At 53.1% G+C, this 22,231-nt stretch overlaps 2 protein-coding genes across 2 annotated transcripts in view; one reads left to right on the top strand and one right to left on the bottom strand.

Annotated features, from left to right (window-relative positions):
- TAF8 (TATA-box binding protein associated factor 8) overlaps nt 1-3,416 on the top strand; it is a 43,220-nt gene extending 39,804 nt beyond the window's left edge. Inside the window, exon 8 of the mRNA XM_047734367.1 lies at nt 2,788-3,416. Coding sequence (XP_047590323.1) covers nt 2,788-2,865 — 78 coding nt within the window. The 3' untranslated portion in view covers nt 2,866-3,416. The remainder of the gene's footprint in view (nt 1-2,787) is intronic.
- An 820-nt stretch (nt 3,417-4,236) lies between these two features.
- Nucleotides 4,237-22,231, bottom strand: part of C6H6orf132 (chromosome 6 C6orf132 homolog) — a 34,408-nt gene continuing 16,413 nt past the window's right edge. The window contains exons 3-5 of the mRNA XM_047734339.1: nt 12,883-12,958; nt 6,694-9,916; nt 4,237-6,039 (exon numbers count right to left, since the gene is read on the bottom strand). Of these exons, the coding sequence (XP_047590295.1) occupies nt 5,922-6,039; nt 6,694-9,916; nt 12,883-12,958 (3,417 nt within the window). The 3' untranslated portion in view covers nt 4,237-5,921. The remainder of the gene's footprint in view (nt 6,040-6,693; nt 9,917-12,882; nt 12,959-22,231) is intronic.

Genomic DNA, 22,231 nt, shown 5'->3' with positions numbered 1-22,231 from the left:
AGGTCATGATCTCAGGGTCCTGGGATCGAGCCCCGCATCGGGCTCTCTGCTCAGCAGGGAGCCTGCTTCCCTCTCTCTCTCTCTGCCTGCCTCTCTGCCTACTTGTGATCTCTGTCTGTCAAAGAAATAAATAAAATCTTAAAAAAAAAAAAAAGAAAGAAAGAAAGCAGCAAGGCCAGCAAGGCTGAGCTCGGTGCTTCACTCTCTGCTAGACCCAGAGAACCCCAGGCAGGTAGCTAGGGGTTGAAGGAAAACAAGACCGCCAGCTAACCACAAGGCTTTCCTCTTGAGGGAGGGCTCTCCGGGGCGGGGAGGGCCAGAGAGCAGGACCTGTTCCTTCTCATTCTCTGGCCCATATTTGGCAGAGCCTTTCCCATGGGTCCCCGTTGCACAGGTGGGAGAAGCCGTGGCTCCAAATAACATTACCGGAGACTAAAGGACATCAAAAGAGAAGTTAAACAGAGTGAGAGCCCCCTGGATGGTTGGGGCCAGCAGCTCCAGGAGGCTGGCTCACTCAAAGAGCCACCTGATATGAGGGCCAGCTGCCACCCCTCACCCTGGCCCTTTATAAGGCTGGTAGCATCACCTCCTAGCCCTTCCTGTCTCCACTTAGAGGGCAGCGCGTCTCAGCCTTCCTGGCAGGAGCCATTCCAAGGCACCCTGCCACTCCTGTGATGAAACCCAAGAACCCCCACCTCTAAACACAAAATTTTGTGCCACCTGAGAAACCTCAGCATTAGGTCAGGTGACACACCACTAGAAATAAGAAAGTTATGTGGTCCCTAGTCTGTGGGAGACATGATCTTTGCCCTCAAGGAACTTAAATAGTGCTTGACGGTATTCGATTAAATACTAACATGGATTCATTCAACAAACGTATGTTTAGTGCTCCCGCCAGTGCCAGGAGCAGCGCCAGATGCTGGGGATACCGTAATGAATGAGACCAGCAGTCCTTTCATTCTGGAGCTCCCCAGCTGCAGGGGGAGGGAGACATGGAGCAGGTAACAGCCATGTGAGGGGACCAGGAGGCCTTGGGAGCCTTAGCAAGAGCCGATGCAGCCTGGGGGGGTGAAGGGTGTCTGAGCAGAGCTTGCTCAAAGTGTAGGGGGAGACACTTCTGAGCAGCATGGGGCTGGGGAGGGCTTCCTGCAGGGGCTGATTTCAACTGGGCGTTGAAGAGCGAGTCAGCCTGAGGAAGTGGAGGGGACAGAGCAGCCAGGTAGGAATCAGCATTTGGGGATGGTGGGGCTGTGGGTCTTGCTGAGAAGGAAGAAAGAGCAAAAGAATCCCTTTTCCAGAGGCCGAATTTGAGTGGCTAGCCAGGCATCCACCTGGAAATGTCCAGGGGATGCTTTCTCATTAGAAACATGGACCTCTGGGGGCTCCTGCATGGCTCAGTTTGTTGGGCATCTGCCTTTGGCTTAGGTCATGATCTCAGGGTCCTGGAATCGAGCCTCATGTTGGGCTCCCTGCTCAGCGGTGTCTGCTTCTCTCTCTCCCTCTGAAAACTTCCCCTGCTTGTGCTCTCTCTCTCTCAAATAGAAAAATAAAATCTTAGAAAAGACAAGACGAGAAAAGAAAAGAGAAAAGGGAGGGAGAAAGAGAGAGAGAAAGAAAGATAGAAGAAAAAGAAAGAGAAAGAAAGAAAAAGAAAAAAGAAAAGAAGAAAAGAAAGGAAGAAAGAAATGGGGACCTCTGGTGTGGAGAGGCTCAGTCTTCCAGAGAAACTATGTAGAAGAAAGACTAGAAGCCAAGGTGAGCATGTTGAGACACTGGGGTGGGGGAAAGGAACCAGCCTGGAAGACAGAGAAGCCCGTAAGAACACATTCTGTAGAAGCTCAGAGAATGGTTCTCCAGCCGGGAAAGGAGCGGCTCCTCCGGGCCAAATGTTAGTGAAGTTTCTGGGGCTCCAGGAATTGGAGGGGAGCACAGGATTATATACATAAACAAGTGAGCATTCATAATGCACTGTCTTGGTCTCTACCCCTCTCCCAGCACTGCCACTTCTCTCACCTTCCTGCTAAAAATATCCCCCAGAGGTCCCAACCCCAGGTCTACGGCAGCTGGCCATCCCTACATTTGTGGAGGGAGGAGGAGGCCCAGGTTCTCTGCCTAGTATCATGGGCCACCCGTGCTGGACAGCTATGATGGGATGCCAGCATTGCCTTTCAGTGATGGAAATGAAAGTGGCCATGGGCTGCTGTGGGTAGGCAGGTGGGGTGTGTAGGCAGGGGTAGGCTTGCCTGACAGCTCGGCACTGAGGTCGCTTCTCTCCTACACCTGCCGGTCCCAAGTCACCCCTATCCTCCAGCTTCCCATAGAAGGGAAGGCAAGACTCCTTGGGAGTCAGAGAATCCACCCTCCCCCCCGCCACTTAAACGAGAGGAAGCCTGGGAAAAGCTGGGTTCCATCGGGGAGGATAGGGATGTCATGTACTATTGACGGCAGGTCCCGGCAGGGCTTCCCAGAGAGGTGGGGTTCTGGCCACTGGGGTTTGGGCCACACCCAGGGAGCTGCTGGGAGGTTCCAGAAACCAAGGTGCAGCCAACCTGATCCAGGAACACCTGTGCCATCCACGCCAATGAACGTTTTCTGGCACCAGAGTACCTATACCCTCCTTAAACCCTCTGGACCCCTGCTCTGCTAGGAAGATAGGAAGTTTGGGTGGTGGCTTGTGGGGGTGAGGGATAATGGGCAAGGGGATGCCACGAGAAGGATGGCCGCTGTAATGAGGTTCGCGGTTTGGAGGCAGGTAGGCTCTTCTGAGTGACTCACTTTTCTTCTTAGAGCCTTGATTTTCTCACCAACAAAATGGAATTAGCAGTATTACAAGGCCAACACGTTTCAGAGGACTGTCGTGAATAAACAGAGAACCAGTGAACTTCCCAAGCTGTCAAGTTCAAGTGTTGCTGGTTTCCAAGACCAGCCAGTGTTGCACTGGGAATTTTCAACGTGAAGTCCATGGAGCCCTCATTGGAGGAATTCTGTGAACTATTTGAAATAATGTGTAAAAATGCACATGGTGGGGCATCTCTCCTGGGTGAGGAGCCATAGTTCTCAGCAGCTTTTTATTTTTATTTTCTTCTCTCCCCCAGCCCCCCAACCAATCAGCACGTCTGGGACCCACATGCGTCTTACGTCTGTCCCTGTTGTGTTTCTGATGAGTTAGTGGAGACCCGTGGTAGCATAGCTTGTCAGACACATAGCTTGTCAGGCCCTGGTCCCCCACCCTCCAGAAGATCAGAGAGGGGTATGCAGCCAGAGGCAGAGCCCCAAGTCCTACAGGGAATTAGGGCCCCTGTCCTCTGTGTTACCAGGATGAGGGCCTCCAGTGGAAGGGCAGGAGAATGACGAAGCCCCAGGCTAGGGGAGGCCCAGAAGCAGGAGCTGCTGAATAAGTGAGTTATCCTCCTGTCTCCCCAGCCCCCCACCCCACCCCCACCCCCACACCACAGAAGACTCAAAGGAGGAAATACAGCTCTTTATATCACGGTCTTGAGATAAACACTCTCGTTGTGTTTCGTCTTCTGAAAAAATTGGAGACACCATGTCAAAGCTTTAAGAGAAACCATGAAAGGCCCCACACAAATGTAAGGGAGTCATCCGCCAAAAATGCAAATTTATTGAGCAACTACTGACTGCCAGACACTTTTGGATGCTTTGACGAAATGGGCATAAATGTTACCGCTTCAAGAGGCCCGCCCTGACCACCCGATTAAGGTAAATCCACTCCTCTCCCCAACCCTCCGGTTATTCTCACACTCCCTGTGCCTTTCCTTCCCACTACTTATTATACTGTGTGATGTTTCTGGGTGTTGTTTTTATCCCCTCTCTCCTCCATGAGACTGGCCATGGGCAGGAGTCATGCGTATCCATGCTGAGCACAGTGCCCACCGCCCAGCGGTCCCTCAAATACTTGTTAAGGAACATGTGACTGTCTCTGATCTTCATAGCAGTCTTGTTAGGATGGCATTATTATCCTGCCCATTATACAGAAGAAGAAACTGAAGTTGAGACAGTCAAAGAGACTTGCTTAAGGATACACTTTGTTGCCACCACACTTTAGCTCTGCTCCTCCCCCTTGAAAGATTTAAAGAACGACAGGCTTAAGGGTCAGAAGAGAAAGTGTGGCCCCAGCAAAATTGCTCACGGGTTCAGTCGCCACCCCGTGCTCAGCCTTCCCCAGCTGAGCTCTTCCAATCTCTATCACACCCAAGTAGCTCCAAGTCATCAATCCACAGCCAGGAGCTGAGGCCAGTCTGAACTGGCCTATTTATTTCCCAAGTCAAGTGACAGTCAGTCCTTGCCCTCCCTCTGGGTCAATATACAGCTGGGAGTCCCATCCCATTCCTCAAACCTGACACAGCAGATAAATTAGGGAAGTCTTTTATAAAACATTGTACAGGGAAAATACATACATATTTATAGGGCCAGTGCTGGTTGGGGTGGAGTTTGCTTCTTGAACACAGGGAACCAGATCCTGCCCCATTAGGGTGCCTGTGCTCTCTTTCCCTGAACTAGTTCCCCTGCTGTCCCCACAATCCGGTACCTGGCTGGTTAGCTCAAGTCCTAAAGGTCCAACAGCTTGCCCCCCAAGGGCACTGCTTCCTGGCTGCCCCCACCAGCTACTCGCGTGGTGAGTCACTCCCTGCCCTTCCTCCTTACAGGGGTGGCCCGCCTTGGCCTGGCCCCAGGAATTCCGCCTCCGGACGGGAGAGGGAAGGCAGACCGAGGAATACTGTTTCCTGATATGTATGGGAGATATACGTCCTCCAAACCAGGACTACTTCGGAAGTGGATGGGGGTCTAATTCACAGGCAAAGAGGCATAAACCCACACTGCCCAGGCAAAAGACAAATGGTCACCCCACTGACAGGTCTCCCCTGCTCTGAACAGGCCCTGTCCTACCACTCTAGACTTTCTAAAACGCACTCCCAGTCAGCAGCAAACACCTCTCAGATCCCAGTGCCCATCTCTGCAGCCTCCCACTCTGTATCTCCCAGGATCTTTACTATGCATTTTAAAGCCTCCCTAATACTGGGGACCTATAGTGTTGGGATTGGGAAGGGTGGCTGGTTAGGATGCCCCCACCAACTCCCAAATGGGTTCTGGCTGTATTAGGCCTTTGGTGTCAAACCCCCAGGCCTTCTGACTCCTTGGGCCCAATCCCCCAAATCATGGCTGTCTGGATCTGAGTAGGAAAACAAGACTTGGTCCTCTGTCTCCCATCCCATACTTGCCAGGTCTTTTCTCCCTAGGCCTCCCCGAGGTAGCTAAGGGCCAGGGCCAGTGAACCACTGACCCTCCTTATCCCTGCCCTTGGCCAATGCAAAGAATTCTGTTCCAGTACCTTCTCCACACCTTGTCCATGCCTATTCCTGATCCCACCTCAATGAGGCTTCTATGCTAGGAACCCCAGGAATCAGCTCTTGGGGTGGCAAATGGTGGATTGAGATCAACCCGTAGTTCCCTGCACCCCTAGCCGGATGGAGCTGGGTCTCAGCCCTTTGGGAGCGCCAGACAGCCAATTACAGCCACGGAGAGGGACGCAGTGAGTGCCCCACCCCTTGCTTTTAGAACCTGCTCAGTAGGCCTGCTTGTCAAACGGCTTTAAGTAACTCTTGCTAAAGCCAATAGTACCAGGTAGGGGAAACTCAGGCTCCAGGCCCTTAAAGGCGCCTCCTCTCCTCCTTCCTTCTCCCTCCCCTCCCTTATGCAGTCCACAAGCCACACCAGTGCTTCAGGAGCCAGAGGCCCACTCTTGATCTTTCTCTTGCTTCTCACTCGACATCTGTGTTTGGGTAACAAAGACTCCTCCATGTTTAAGTCCGGACGCCTAACGCCCGCCACATCCCTCCCACCCCCACAAAAACAAGTGCCCAGATCTGGCCCCTCGGAGTAGAGCTGAGAACACCTGGGGCTCAGGACGGGGCTTGCCGGTGGTTCCCCGAGTAGGCATAGGATATGGGATGGCGGGTCCCAGGCCTCACGGTGAATGTGTTGATGGGGCTTCCATAGTGGGGGGTGCTGTGGGGAGACCTGGAATGGGGGAGCAGGAGAGAGGAAGTTAATATTTGCAACTAGTTAACCAACATCCCTCCCATCTTCCTCAGGGCACAAGAGGAAAAGATACCGCGGGGCTGTGGTATCTGTCCACACAAGCCTGGGGGACAGGGTTGGACGGGGGCGACCAATACCGATTCAACAGACACTGGGCTCCTCCTCCCAGCTAGGTTTGGCTGGCCACAGAATAGTCCCTGATTCCCTTCTGTTCAGAACTCTTCACTCCTATCCTGGGTCTGGATCCTCTGTGGGAAATCCCCATAGGCAAGGGCCACTCAGGTCTCCCCCACCACACCACGCTTAGCCCCAATCCCTGAGTCTCTAGAGAGTGGGAAAGAGGAGACAGAAGAAGGGGAGCTGGTGGGGAAAAGCAGGAGGGTAGGGAGAGAGAAAACAAGGGAGACGATGGGAAGTAAGTTAGGTCAGGCAACCGCTAACATCGCTCTTTCCAAGTTAAGCGCGCTTCGTGTCCCTTTCTCTGCCCAGAGAGCCAGAGGAGAGCAAGCCCAATGTCCCCCCACCCCCGATGGTGGCCGTGGCCTACTGGGCTCCTCTGGGGCCCAAGGGCAGGTCTCCCACTCACCCGGGTTCTCACCCAGGGCTGCGTTTCTCGCCCCGCCCCCATCTCACCTGCTGGCCACAGGGGTGAAGCCGTAGTCGCCTCCGGGAGCCTTGAACTTGGCCTCCCCGTGGGCTGCGCCCTCCATGGACAGCCTTCGCGCGTGCAGGCCTCCCGGGAGCGCGCGGCCCGCCGAGTTGACGCGCCGCATTTCCGGGCCTCCTGGTGGCGGCCCGAAGCAGTTTGGGGAGCTGAGGCTGCGGCCGGTGCCACCGCGAGGCTGCCCGGGGTTGCGGTGGGGCTCCCCGACATACAGGCGCTTCTTGATGAGCGACCGGCCCCCGCCCGAGAAGCGCTCCAGGCCCCCAGCCCCAGCGTGGTGCCCGCCGGCCGGAATGCGCGAGAAGCTGCGAGGCGCCGAGGGCTTCCCCAAGTTTGAGAATTTGTTCCGGGGAGGGGATCCCCGGCGCCCCAAATACTGGAAGGCCAGGGTGGGGGGCTCGGGGTCGTTGCTGAACTCTGGCGGCGGCGGGATGACCTCAAAGTGGAACTCCCCCACCTCATCATCTTTGTCGTTGTTGTCCTTGCAGGAAGGGGAAGGAGGGGACGAGAAGGATTTGGGCAGCACGCGGCCCTGGGGGAGGTTGGAGGATGCTGGTCTTTCCCAGGCCACTGGGGCGTGGGGCTCTGCCTTTGTCCCATTGTGCCTGAGGCTTGGCGCCATGCCCTCCGGGTCTCCGCAGAGCTGGGGCTTCCACTGACTGGGTATGATGGGCTGTGCCAGTGAGGCCAGCTGAGTGTCCTTCTCAGCCTCCTTGGGCAACTTGGGGACCACAGTGAAGGAGTTGGGCCGGCCCTCGTCGTGGAAGATGCTGTCACAGCCTGCTTGGGGCTGGCTGCTGTGGCCCCGGAGGCTCCCGGGCAGGGAGGACCGGCTCAGGGCCAGCCCTCCTGGCCTCCCCTTCTGGGCCCTCTGCCTGGCGGCAAGGAGCAGAGCCATTGGGGAGCCTGGCTGTACCACCTCCCCGGTCACCGGATGCCTGAGGAGTTCGTTGGCAGGCTGGGCCGAGGTGGGGGGCTTGGCTGGCTGTCCCTGGGGCTCCTTCTCCTCCTCAGGTCCCCCTGACCTGTGGGCTGAACCTGTGGCCAGTGGTGCCATCCCCACGGCAACCTCATGGCTAGGGCTTTTCTGGGTGCGATGGAGCTTGTAGAGGAATGTCACCTCTTCCCCGCAAGGGGATCTCTTTGGTGAGAAGGCTGGAGCTGAGAGGGCTCCTGGGGTAAGAGGCTTACTGGGCTCTGTGGGGCGCCCTTCTGCCTCTAGCTGGCCGGGCACTGTAAGTTCTTGAGGTCTGGGCTTCTCCCACTGCCCAGCTGGGACAAGGTTCTCTGTCGGCTGGGGAGATGTGTTGGGCACAGGTGGGGCTGCAGATGGTATGGCAGGCCCAGGCCCGGGGTTGGGTGGTAGGGCTGGCCCAGGCGTGGCCTTGGGTGGTATGGCTGGCCCAGGCGTGGCCTTGGGTGGTGTGGCTGGCCCAGGCGTGGCCTTGGGTGGTGTGGCTGGCCCAGGCGTGGCCTTGGGTGGAGTGGCTGGCCCAGGCGTGGCCTTGGGTGGTGTGGCTGGCCCAGGCATGGCCTTGGGTGGAGTGGCTGGCCCAGGCGTGGCCTTGGGTGGTGTGGCTGGCCCAGGCGTGGCCTTGGGTGGTGTGGCTGACCCAGGCGTGGCCTTGGGTGGTGTGGCTGGCCCAGGCGTGGTCTTAGACTGAAGTGGTATGGTTGGCAGAGGGGTGGTGGATAGAGAGGGGAGATTCTTGGCCACGGGCTTAGAGAAGTTGCCATTAGTCCCCCTGTTTTCAAAGCTTCTTCCCCCTTCTAGTTGAGGCTTGGGAGGCAGAGACCCTATGCAGGGCTTGGCTTCCTTCTCCGCTGAGGAGGAAAAGCGGGCCTCCAGCTCGTTGCGGATCTGCCGGACACTGGGAGCAGGGGACTCTTGGGGGATGTAGTCCACGGGAGGGAGGGTGAGGCTGGTGGCAGCCCCCTTGTCAGGCAGGCTGCAGGGACTCTTCTCAGGGACGCTCGGGAGGATCTCCTTCTCTGGCGGGCTGGGGCCCTTCTTGCCCTCCTTTTCCTGGGGGGCCACCACCATGGGGCCAGCCCAGTGACTGAGGACTCGGTCCTCCCTCTTAGAGCCACAGAGATAGGCTGCCAGCTCACTCCGCAGCTTTTCCATCTGGCTGGGGTCCCTCCAGTCCACAGGTGCTGAAGAGGCTGCATCCTCTGGGCTGGGGGGGTTCAGTTTGGGTTTGGGAGCAGGGGAGCTGGATGGGCGGCTTTTCCCAAACCCGGAAGGCTGAGGCACCGCCTTCTCAGCGGAAGGTAAAGGAGGGGCAGCTGGGGGAAGTGGTGGTGCAGGGGGAGGTTGCGGGGGTGTGGGAGAGGGCAGGGGAGGGGCTGGTGGCAGAGTCTCAGCCTGTTCCTTAGTCCAGGACTGACCCTGGCCCAGGCCGGGGCTGGCCGGTGCTGTAGTCCTGAGCTCCCCTGAGTGGTCTGGCTCAGGGGCCCGGTCTGCGTAGACCTGGGACGCGGGGCGGATGTGGAAGCTGGGAGGCAGTGGGAGTCGGTGGGGGGCTTTCTTGGTGGCCCCTTCCTCTACAGGAGTCGCCTGTGCTTCCTGAGCTGGGATGGATGAAGTCCTGACTGGGGTTGGGGGAGGCACCTTGAATGAGCGTGGGAAAGTAAGGTGGGGGTCTGGCTTGGGCCCCAGAAGGCTCCCCTTTGGCTCAGCTGGGCTCTGGGGGGGGCTGGTTCTGGGGGTCTCTGGCTGCCTTCCATTCAGCGCTACCTCTGATTTCCACTTGGTGACACCCCCAGGAGCAAAGAGGAGAGTCCCTGTCATGTGAGGAGATGCTGGGGGTGCTGGGGCTGGCAGAGGGGGTGGGGGTGGGGGTGGGACAAGAGAGGCCAAGGGTGGGGCAGGAGGAATGAAGTCCGGAGGGGTGGGTGTGGATGGGGAGGAAAGGGTGGAGAGAGGGGCTGGGGCCCCCAATACTGGGGGCGGGGGTGGGGCCGTGCTGGGTGGGGGTGGGGGTTCCAGTAGCAGGGGAGGTGGCGGGGGCGCCATGGAAGGTGGGGGTGGGGGGGACTCCTCTTGAGGTTGCGAAGTGTCTGTGGGTGGCCCTGGGGCTGGGCCTGGGGGAGGTGGGGGGATGAGTGGGTCCTGCCCATAGTGCCCAGGCCTCAGGTCACCCACAGAGCTGTACAGTCGGAGGTTGCCGTTGACTAGTGAGCTGGTACCTGAAAGAAGGAGACGCAAAGAAAAGCAAGGTGATGAAGCCAACCAGCCTTGCCCATCTCTTCAGGGTGGCACCCAAGAGAGTAACCAGCCAGCTTCATGTCTTTCCTCCTGCACACCAGATGGGGGAGCAGCAATGTCTCCAGTCCCCTGAGCTGTCCTGGGGGTGAGCTTTCCTTTCTAGGGAGGGGCCCCTGCATGTCCTGGCCACTGCGCCTGGAGCCTGGACTGAGTATTCCCTGTCTGCTGCATTCTTCTCTGCCCTGCTGTGTGCGGGGACTCCCTTATCCTCTGGCTACAGTTGGGTTGAGGCGATGGGAGCTGCTGGCAGAGGCCAGGCTCCCTTCTTGACGGGCCAGAGTCCACAAGGGCTGCCTTTCTGCCAGGTTAGCCTCTGTCCCACAGCTCAGAGACAGGAGTAGCTCCCTACTGCTCCTTTGGCCTCTGGGGCGTCACCAACCACTTCAGTCCCCGCACCCTGCTCACACCCTTGTATGTCATGCCATCCCTCTATTAAACGCCATGGTTATCCCCTTTGAGTTGCCATCTGTGTCCCATAGAGGCCTTGGGTGATACAAAGCCAGAGAGGCCAGGGTTCAAATCCCAGCTCTAGCACTTACGCAGGTGTGTGACCTCAGACACAATAGTTAACCTTGCTGAGCCTCTGTTTCATCATCTATAAAATGGTCATGACACCAATGCTTACCACATAGAGCTGTGTGAGGCTCCATGAGAGAATTCATGTAAAGACCCATAAAGGGCTGATCATGGTGCTAAACCCATAGTAGGCACTTAATGGCCGGTGACCACTGTGATGGTGACCACCTGCGCTTAACCTTTCAAACTGTGAGACAGTGAAAATAGGAGAAAAATGGGAAATCAGGGATCAGGGGATCAGAGGCAGGGGTCTGGAGACTTTCTCAGTAGGGGTCTAGAGACCTCAGTAAGAAGTTTGGGTGAAAGACCCATAGGAGAGAGCAGGATACACGAGAAACTTCTGCTTTCCAAAGACCCTGAATCTCCCAAGAACCCAGGTTCCCAACTCACACAGAGCTTCTGGAACAGACACTGGACTGTGGGGGTAGAATCAGGGTAGAGGTATGCAGAAAAAAGGTGACCTGAATACCCAGGCGCTAAGAGATGCCCAGCACCTCTGGCCCCAGCAGCTCATACCTCTCCCTTCTTGGACCTGGTCCCCAGCACCCCCCAACTCTGCAGAGTCTGCAGACCACCAGGATGCCCTGTTACTTCTGTCTTAGGGGCACCCATCCTCTGCTTCCCTGCCTCTCAGCTTCTAGCACAGAATCATAACAAACCTGGGGAATGTGAGTCAGTTGTCTGACTTCAAGACAAAAAAACATAGTGGGGGTGTGAAGAAGAAAAAACTCATTCATTAAGCACCCAAGTGGGACGCCTGGGTGACTCAGTCGGTTAAGCGTCTGCCTTTGGCTCAGGTCATGATCTCAGGGTCCTAGGATGGAGTCCTGCATCAGGCTCCCTACTCAGTGGGGAGCCTATTTCTCCCTCTCCCTCTGCCCCTCCCCCCACTGCTTATGCTCCCTCTCATGCTTTCTCTCTCTCTCAAATAAATAAATAAATAAATAAATAAAATATCTTTAAAAAGAAAAAAGCAGGGGCGCCTGGGTGGCTCAGTGGGTTAAAGCCTCTGCCTTCGGCTCAGGTCATAATCCCAGGGTCCTGAGATCAAGCCCTGCATTGGGCTCTCTGCTCAGCAGGGAGCCTGCCTCCCCCCATCTCTCTGCCTGCCTCTCTGCCTACTTGTGATCTCTGTCTGTCAAATAAATAAATAAAATCTAAAAAAAAAAAAAAAAAACAAGAAAAAAAAATCCAAGTGTTAGGAGCTATGATACAGCAGTGAAAATGAAACAAAAATGGTCAAAATGCTGGCCCTCCTGGAGCTTATCTTTTTTTTTTTTAAAAGATTTATTTATTTGTTTGACAGACAGAAATCACAAGGAGGCAGAGAGAGAGAGGAGGAAGCAGGCTCCCCACTGAGCAGAGAGCCTGATGCGGGGCTCGATCCCAGGACCCCGGGATCATGACCTGAGCTGAAGACAGAGGCTTTAACCCACTGAGCCACCCACGCACCCCTGGAGCTTATCTTTTAATGGGACAATGAGACAAACAACAAACATAATACATCCGTTTACTAGTACCACATTAGCCGATGAGCAACACACGGAACACAACCAGGAGGGGTGCTGGGGTATGATTTGAATAAGGTGGTCAGAGCAGACCTCCCTGAGAAGGTGACAGCTGAGCAAAGAGGGAGTGAGGGAGAAAGAGAGTTGTAGCTATGTGTAGGAGAAGAGCAGCCAAGGCAGAGCGAATGGCAGTGCAAAGACCCTGGGGTAGAAATGTGCCTGGTACTGAAGGGCAAGAAGGATACCGGGATGGCTGGGGCCGTGTGAGACAGGGAGGGAAAGCAGGATGTGAGCCTAGGTGAGGCCAGACTCTGGCAGTCCTGGCAAGAGCCTTTGACTCGAGCGACATGGAAAGTCACGGGCACTTTTTGACCAGACGTACGACAAGAAGCGCCTAATGTCCCATCCCGTACTTCATTTACTCCTACAGAACAGAAATGGGGTTGGCCCCGGCTCATTCACAGATACGGAGGTGCAAGGGGTTAAGTGATTTGCCCAAGGGAACAAAGCTAATCTGTAGCTGGGACTGAATGCCAAGTCCGTCTGACTCCAGGGTTCTTCCCCCACTTCATGCTGCCCTTGTCCCTGCTCTGACCTTGGCCCTCACCATCCTTCCTCCACTGGAAGCGGGCCTTAGCCAGCCTTGGCTCTCTTCAGCTACACCCCCACCCCCCAACCCCACTGCAGCCAGTAGCCAAAAGGCCTACAGATTCCAGCTTTCTCACCAGCCGGGGCGGTGGGCCCGATGCTTAGGCCAAGGGAGGAAAGAAGATGGACAAGCCCCAAGCCCAGGGCCCTCTTACCTGTCACTTCTTTGTCCGCAAATTCTCCTGGGACAGAGGGGGTGGGCACAGCCAGTCCATGGTTTTCCTGGGCATTCTGAAAGAGGGCAGAGAGAGCAGGGAACAGGAAAAGACAGAGAAATCTTAAGTTGCTGCTCTAGGAGGTCATTTTACTGCTCAAAAATCAGCAGTGATGATGAGGGTTTGTATAACCTTGTGAATATACTAAAATACAAAAAGGCTAATTTAAAAGGGTGAATTTTGGGGCCCCTGGGTAGCTCAATCAGTTGAGTGTCCGACTTTTGATTTTGGCTCAGGTCACGATCTCAGGGTTGTGAGATGAAGCCCCGTGTTGGACTCCAGGCTGGGCATGGAGCCTGTTAGGATTCTCTTTCTTCCTCTCCCTCTGCCCCTCCCCCTTCACATAAATAAACAAACCCTTCAAAGGCTGAATTTTATGTACAGGTGAGTCTCATTATTTGCAGTAGTTATTTGGGCTGTAAAGTTGCTTCAAACACTAAATTAGAAAATGTGGAATCAATGCCCCAAGGGAAACACAGGATTAGGTTCCTGCAAACTTCAGTCAAAGCATTTTCATCAACCGGTCAATACAGAACTTAGTTTCATGTGTGTTTCTGTTTATTTTATTTTATTTTTTTTAAGATTTTATTTATTTATTTATTTATTTATTTATTTTTTAAAAGACTTTACTTATTTATTTGACAGAGAGAGAGAGAACACAAGTAGGCAGAGAGGCATTATTTATTTATTTGACAGACAGAGATCACAAGCAGGCAGAGAGGCAGGCAGAGAGAGAGGAGGAAGCAGGCTCCCTGCTGAGCAGAGAGCCCGATGCGGGGCTCGATGCGATGCGGGGCTCGATGCGGGGCTCGATCCCAGGACCCTGAGATCATGACCTGAGCCAAAGGCAGCGGCTTAACCCACTGAGCCACCCAGGCGCCCCTGTGTTTCTGTTTAAAGACACCTTATTTAAAATATTCTTGACACGTTGACATTGAACTCATGGCCAACAGCACTGTAACTCAAGCCTGAACAAAGTTTATCTAACATTTGTATTTTTTCTGTAAGCACATCACAGCCTTCTTACACTTAGGGATGTTAGCACATCAGCACTATATTTGGGGGCCATTTTAAACAGTGAAATCACCAACAAAAAGTAAAGAAGTACAGGGGTGCCTGGGTGGCTCAGTGGGTTAAAGCCTCTGCCTTCGGCTCAGGTCATGATCCCAGGGTCCTGGGATTGAGCCCCATGTTAGGCTCTCTGCTCAGCAAGGAGCCTGGTTCCTCCTCTCTCTTTGCCTGCCTCTCTGCCTACTTGTGATCTCTGTCTATCAAATAAATAAATAAAATCTTTAAAAAAAAAAAGCAAAGAATTACAAAAAAGCCAAGGCACTACAGAGCACAGGACACTTATAGTATGAGACCCGAAGCAAGAAGGCAAAGGGTCCTGTTTGATCTCAGCTGGGACCGGGTACATCAGGTAACTCAGATTTTTCCTAGCTCTGCATGTGTCCAAAGTGTCTGGAGGATTGCTTTGGGGAGTTACAAATACATTTTAGCGAGGTGAATTTGCAAATACAAAATCTGCAAATAATGAGAGTCGACTGTCTATGAATTATATCTCCATTAAAACAAAACGAAAGTGGCTTGCTCCCCCGTGCAAATCCATAAGTTAAAAGCCAAATGCTTTAGCCAGGCCTCCTGTTCACTCTTGGTTTTCATTAGGTATTTACAGAGAAGTAAATGAATTAAAAGTGGCAAACTGGAATAGTTCTAGCACTGCAGATGCCCTTCTGATCTTAAGCCTCACAAACCATAATGTGTTTACACAGCTGTCAGTTTGTACATACTATTTTGCATTCTATTTTTTTTTCCAAATACACATTTCCATACATCAACAAAGTACACATCTGTGTTTTGAAGTGCTGTGGAGCATTTTATGGCAGCTCTCAAGGTCCTCGACACCCTGGCCTCATCTTTCCCAGCCAGCTTTTATTTCTCACTCAACATGATGGACCCATCCTGGATTCTAGCTTGACCATCCCCCTCTCCACTACCCTTCCAACCCACACATGGAGTTCATGTTCATCCCTGAGGCTGCGTGTTGGTCAGGTTGCACCCCTCTCCCCACCCTTTATTTCTAACAATAATACTCCTTGCTCTATGCTCTAAACACATGATCTCTGTCACGCTACTCTATGAAGAAGACAATATCCCCATTTACCAGATGAGGACACTGAGGCTCAGAAGTGTTTGTTAAGTTGTCTACAGCCACACAACCAGTACTACCACACCCAAGTCTGTGGTGCTCGTGTTCCTTGGTATTTTGCTTCTCTGAAATCTCTCCTCCTTCAAGGATTAGCTGAGCCCCTCAAGGTGGATGGTAGAGTGAAGGGGCTAGGAGCACTGGCTTTGGAGCCAGATTGCCTGGATTTGAATTCCAGAACTACCCCCTACTAGCTGTAGGACTGTGCTGGTCACTGAAGCTCTCTCTGTCTCAGTTTCCCTGCTTATGAGGTGGTGATAAAAATAGAATTTAGCTATTCTAGGGCAGTTGTGAGGTTAAATGACATAATACACAAAAAGCACTTCACTCCTAGCATGTGGTGAATGCCCGTTAAGGGGGAGTCCAGTAAACATTATTAGCAGGAGCCCTCACTGACCTGATGCTTTTTTTTTTTTTTTTAAAGATTTTATTTGTTCATTTGACAGAAAGAGAGCACAAGCAGCGGGAGCGGCAGGCAGAGAGAGAGGGAAAAGCAGGCTCTCACCGAGCAGGGAACCCAATGTGGGGGCTCAATCCCAGGACCCTCGGATCATAACCCGAGCCGAAGGCAGCCACTTAACTGACTGAGCCACCCAGGTACCCCTGACCTGATGCTCTTCAGAGCGACCCGTAGCAAAACCCCTCAAAGGAAGATTTTCGTTTGCTCAGTCGATATTCCCCTAGTTCCTCCAGTGAGATGTGGTCGACCTTGGAGCCCAGGGAGTATGTCCTATATAAGTCCCCCAAAGCTGGACACACAGTAAGCCATGTTGTTACTCACTGATGGGCTGACAGTGCTTACTCTGGGCTTAATGGCCTCATGGCTTCATATAAAAGATGGGAAGTTTAAGAAAGGTGTTTTGAAAATATCCATGAGACTCTGGGTTACCAAGTGCAATCTTGGAATTACTCTTTGCCTGTTTGGGGGCAAGAAACTACTCATCTTTTCATCCTCAAAGAATTCTGATGCTGGAATAGCCATGAGGCATCGTCTTTCTCCTGCCTCTTAGTAATTTTTTCCTGCCCTTATTTGATTCACACAGCCAACACACACCTGTTCTTCACATCTCTCAAACCCAGCGATCTGGACCAGGGGGAGGCACAGGGGCCAGCCAATCCGAGGAGTGTCTCCCAGGACATTCTGAGACACACACACACCCCACTGACTGTCTAATAAACCTTCATCAAGCATGTTCCCTCTTTTGATGAGGTGGATTTTGATGAGGCGGAGGCCAGACCATCAAAAGCTAGGGCTGAGACTTCTGTTTACTCTTTTGAACATAATTGGAAAATAAAAAGGCATGGGGACTCAGCATAGAAGGTCTTGGATTCCATTCGTGCTCTGAGTTTTGCCAGGGGCGTGACCTTGAATGAGGCAGTGACATTAAACCATCACTTCTGTACCTATCGTGTACCGGCACTAACAGTTTTACCTACATCATCTCAAATCCCTTAACAGAGCCAGGGTGAAAACCCAGGCCTCCCAACTCACCTTTCCTACCGATCACCCATTTTCTTCACTTATGAAATGGAGATAATATTCCCTACTTTGCATTATGAGGGTGAAATGAGATAATATTCCTAACCCAGGAAATCTGTGTTAGCTGAAGGCTTCTGTCTCCCAATCCTCTCTCCTACAAAGGTGAAAAAATTGTGAACGATCAAAGCTAAGCTGCCTGGAATCCTAGAAACTTCTTCTGAGTCACCCGTGGTGCTCAGTACAATGAGGCGTGGAAGAGGAAGATGGACAGATTTTATGCACCAGAGGTCCCATTGCCCATCCCACCCTTTGATCTTCAAGAACTCTGGAAGCACAGTAGACTCCGAAGACCACAGGATGGAAGTCTGTCTCATGAGCGGTCTTGGAGCAACAGTGCAGACCAAGGTCAGGCTTCTCAGGTTCTCCCCAGAGACATGGGTGGAGGGGGTCCCAGGACACGCCCACCACCTCGCTGTACTGCTTGAGATGCTGGGGCTCTCCACTGTTCGCCTCGGGGCATGTCCCAAAGTCTAGCCTCATCCGTTCAGGAGCTCCCAGTATGGAAGTGAACTGACCTTGCATCCCCAAGACCCTGATGGCTCTGCCCTTTCCCGCTCACGCCCACACAGTCCCAGTGTGCTCACTCAGCTGTCCCTTCCATGGTTGCGTGTCCAGCCAAGGCAAATGCAAACTCATTTTCACCTTAGTCCTAGAAAAGCAGACCGGGACAGTGAGTTCCCTTCACTCGTCAGGGAGACCCAGGGAGCTGGCTGGGATGGGGCTGTGTTTTAGTGGGCAAATGCACTGGTGTAGACAGCATCCATCTCCATGAATGCTGAATTCCCTGACCTGCCTCCTTGAGCCTCAAAGAATGGAGGTAAAGCCTACACATGAGCCCTAACTGCAATGTGTGATCCTGAATTGGACCCTGGGATGTGTGCCATGAAGAACATTGGTGAGGCAATTGGCAACAACATAAATGTCCGTTAGATAAAAAGTATCATATCAATATTAAATTCCTGACTTTGGTAATTGTGCAGAAAATGTCTCTGTTCTTAGGTTACACACAATGAAGTATTTAGGAGTAGAGGAACACAAGGGCTCAATGGTTCAGGAAGAAACAGTGTGTATATATCAAGGGCGGAGGGAGCAAATAAAGCAAACGTGCTGAATGTGGGCGAAGGCTCTAGAGAGTTCTTTGGGCTATTCCTGTAACTTCTCTGCACACAGGGATTGATTGAAAGAAAAAGTTACTTAATGCCACTGAATTACACATCTTAAAATGATTGCAATGGTTACTCTCATGGTATATGTATCTAACAATTAAAAAAAAATATTAAAATAAAAGAGAGGACCATGGAAAGAGAAGGGGCTAAGAGAGCCTCTGAGCTTCTCCACCCGCTGGCGGTCAGCACCTCACACCATCTTTCTCCCACCGTCTCCAGTACTCCCAGTCTCCGCAGTGACAATGGCAGTTGCTGATTTCCTAGCACTTACTCCGTATCAGGTATTCTTTCTGTGTTTTCTATCTCTTAACTCATTTACTTTCCACAACAACCTGATGAGATTGGTGCTGTTATTGCTACCTGCCTTTTGCAGAAAAGGAAGGACACTGAGGCACAGAGAGGTTAAGGGACTTGCCCAAGGACTCACAACTAGTTATAGATCCCTGTCTTTCCAGGTACCTGGTCATCATCTGCACACCCAGCTTGTCACCCGATTCTGCCAGGCACTTCCTACGTCCCTCTCTTCTCTCCATCCCCCGAGCTCACCCCTTCTGTAAGAGACACCCGTCTGTCTTACCTGGACAGACAGACAAGACTACCATCACTGTCTCCAGATACTTCCCTGGCCTCTGCCTCACTCTGTTCTTTATTATTTATTTATTTATTTGACAGACACAGATCACAAGCAGGCAGAGAGGCAGACAGAGAGAGGGAGGTGGGGGAAGCAGGCTCCCCCAGGACCCTGAGATCATGACCTGAGCTGAAGGAAAGGCTTAACCCAATGAGACACCCAGGCGCCCCTTCACTCTGTTCTATAAACCAGATGCCAGGATGTTGTTTCTGAAATGCATCTCGAAGCAGGTCACTTCCCTGCTCAGAAACCTTCCACTGGTCCAGAAGATGAAACTGAAGCACTTTCACACGGCATTCGAGAACTTTCATAAGCTGTCCCCTCTGTAGTTCCTGCCATCTTCTCACCACCCTCTCCACAAACCCTGGGCTCCAGCTAGTGGTTCTCATCTTTTTCCCACTCCCGTGTCCATGGGGACTTGACTCACTCATGAGCAAGTGGGGTCCTTGCAGCAGGGATCCTCAGTAAGCCAGAGACACAATCTTCGAAGAGGCTATTTGGAGGTTCTGTAGATGGGTGACTAGGTTACAAATGGCCCTAGGCGATTCGGTCACACCTCCCTCCTCCACCTCCTAAGAACCACTGCAGCTGCTTGGGATTCATTCCCGTGTCCTCTCGGGTCTCCACAGCCTTGTTCTTGCTCCGATTCTGCCTGGGATGTTCTTCTTTGCCTGGAAAACTCCTACTTATCCTTTAAACCCCAGAATAAATGCCCCTGGTCCACAAAGCCCTCCTTGGCAACTCCAGCCAGAGTTAACATCTCTACCCTGTGTGTCCTCACCCTGTGTGCATTATTACCATAGCTCCCACTTATTAGGTGCCTACTATGTGCTATAGGCACCATCGTGAGTACTTGACATGGAGCAACCTAGAAAGTCCTCAAGTAACCCTGAGAGGCAGGTTATTTGTATTTTCTAGAAGAGGACTCTGAGGCACAGAAAGGCAAGGAACATTTCTCAAGGTCACACAGCTAGTAAATGGCAACTTCGGGATCTGCCCTCATGTTTTTCCTTGAGCACAGACGGAACCGGTCGTAGGTCAGTGTAGTCTCTGCTACCCCAGCCCAGCCTCCTTGTGGGTCAGGTGACGGCTACTCATTCGGTCACGCTTGGCACAGAATGGACAAGGCCGCAAGTTTGTTAAGTAAATGAGGGGAAGAGAGAATACAGGAACAGGAGCAGTGGGAAGGCTGCCTGTGTTCTGGAGCCAGCCCCATCACCAACCAAGCTGGAGCCAACTCACTTGTCTCTCCGGGCCTCTCTGCCTCTTCTGTAACCACTTGCTAAGTAAGGGTCACTTCAACCACGGTGCTCTGTGAGTCCCCGCCAGTAAGGTATCCTGCCAGTGACTCTGCACCCCCTGTGCCTTCTGCGGTGGCCTGGGTGCTCCAGGCCAAGCCTCCATGACAGGGAGTGAAGACAGACGTCTGCCGTGGTCTCCAGATCGTTCTCTGTCTCCAGAGAGGGGAAGAGACAAGCGGGATAAAGGAGGAGTTCCTGAAGCTGCTTTCCCACAGGAGCCACAGGGTGAGGCCAAGCGGGCGGGGCTGGGCTTGAGGTCACGGCTGGCCTCAGTCAAGGGACTCTGACAGTCCAGTCCGTGGAGGAGCTGGGCGTCTGCCACCCGTCATCGCGCTGAGAAAATGACAGAGCCCCGGGCCCCGCGGCGCTGCCGACAGGAGCCCGCATGCGCCTCAGGCTCAGGGCGGAGGATTGTGAGGCTCTTTGAGGATGGCAGCCCACGTCCACAGAGGGCCACACCGACCCGTGCGCAGAGAAACCAACCCAGAACAAGCAAAGGAGCCTTCTGAGCACCCAATCCACCCGAGGCCACGCCCCCGACCCGACCACGCCCCATCGACAGGCCACGCCCCTCCCTGCTCCGCAGCCTCAGAGCCTGGCCTGCTTGGGCCCTGGAGCAGAGTCCAGCCCCTGCCCTGCCGGGTGGGGCCCTCCACCTGAAACTGGGCTCGGGCCCTCCCTGTCCCAACACCGGTACAACAACGCCTAGTGGCTAAGATCTTTGATCACACCTCACTCACCCTGTTCACACAGGGTGCAAGCCAGCTCCCCGGCTCAGTCAAGCAGCTTTTTACAAACCGTCACAGCCTGATATATCGGGAAGTTACCCAGCAACGATTATTTGTTGAGAAGGATGGGGGTGGAGGCAATTCCAAGAATATTTATATTTATTTTCTTCCTTATACGTGTCTCTAGTTCTCAGTTCTTAACAATGAACGTCTGTGTCCTTCATAATTGAAAAAACAAAACAAAACGAAACAATACAATAGTTATTATTATTATTTTTTAAAAATATGAACTTGGGGCACCTGGCTGGCTCACTTGGTAGAGCCTGCGACTCTCAATCTCTGGGTCACGAGTTCAAGCCCCACGCTGGGTCTACTTCAAAACAAAACAAAAAACAAAAGAAAACAAACAATATGACACGAACTTTGGAGTCAAACCAGACTGGCAGTCTTAATTTAACTCCATCGTCTCAAAGGAATCAAAGACAGTATGTGATACATGGTCAGTGCCCAAGTGTGCTCCTCTCTTGCCTTCTGAGTCTCAGTTTTCTCATTTGTAAAATGGGGATGATCTCACTGGCCTAGGCTTGTTAGGACACCAGAGGCCACCACATACCTAAAGAGATCCTGCAGAGTTAGCACTCAAGAAAGGTCATTCACCCCCGCCCCTGGGCCTGCCTCAGGTCCTAACACAGTGCAATGGTTAGCAATGTCTCCAAGTCTCCAAGAACTTGGAGACTCTGCTCCATGGCAAGCCTCTAGCTTGTTGTCTCTGATTGAAGCTGAAAAGATAGACGCTTCGTTATGGTTAGGACCAGGTCACCGAAAATCCCTGCCCTTTGACTACAAACATTTCAGAGTTGAGGAGAAGGAGGAAAGGTGGAAAACACTCACTATTTGAGGGGAGGTTATGTTCCTCTTAGAATTTTAGGGGGTCAGAGTCCCACCATGGGCTCAGGGGGACAGGACTCACTCCAATGATGGCTCCAGCCCTACCCTCCTGGCCTCCTCATGCCTGGGACACACATGCCTGGGACATCCTCATGCCTGGGATTCCTCAAAGTCCAGCCAAACCCCAAGGGTGGGTCACCAGGGGTTGGGCCAATGGGCAACACATGGTTGACCTTGGGTGTGGGCCAACTCTGAGTCTTAGCCACACATTGTGGAATGCAAGCCTCCTCACTGGATTGCTCCTGGAGCTTGGCTGGGGCACCTCAGGATGGGGCGCAGAGCTGCAGGGGGTAAAGGAAATGACCCTTAAGCAGATTTAGAATTGGCTATGATTGGGGGAAATCACTGTAGGCTGGGGGAGCAGGGGATGGAACCCTAGAGTGAAAGCCACAAGGAAACCCTTCCGAAGTCCCCAGCTGGGTGAAGCCCAACTAGGTGTCACTTGGGTTTGAAGAGCAGTGTGAGGGGAGGGGGTACTGGCCAGGAGCAGGAGGTAGAAGGTTAAGAAAGGAAACTGTGTTCTTCACAGAGCAGCTTCTCTAAAGTGGGGAGCCAGTGAGCATTTTATCAAAGACTTTGATTTCTTCCTCCACCCTTTGTCACAGTTCAAACACTCTCGGGGGTCAGAGCAGAATCTCCACTAATGAGGCCATGTTCCTCTGAACCCACCTGCTATCTCAGATGCTCTTGAATGCAGGGCGCTGCCCCTGCCTCTGTGTCATGAGGGCCCTGCTCTGGTTCCCTACAGGGTGAAGAGTCTTTGGGATCA

Source organism: Lutra lutra, chromosome 6, assembly GCF_902655055.1.
Source record: "Lutra lutra chromosome 6, mLutLut1.2, whole genome shotgun sequence".
Lineage (NCBI taxonomy): Eukaryota > Metazoa > Chordata > Mammalia > Carnivora > Mustelidae > Lutra > Lutra lutra.
This window is presented reverse-complemented; position numbering and strand designations above follow the sequence as displayed.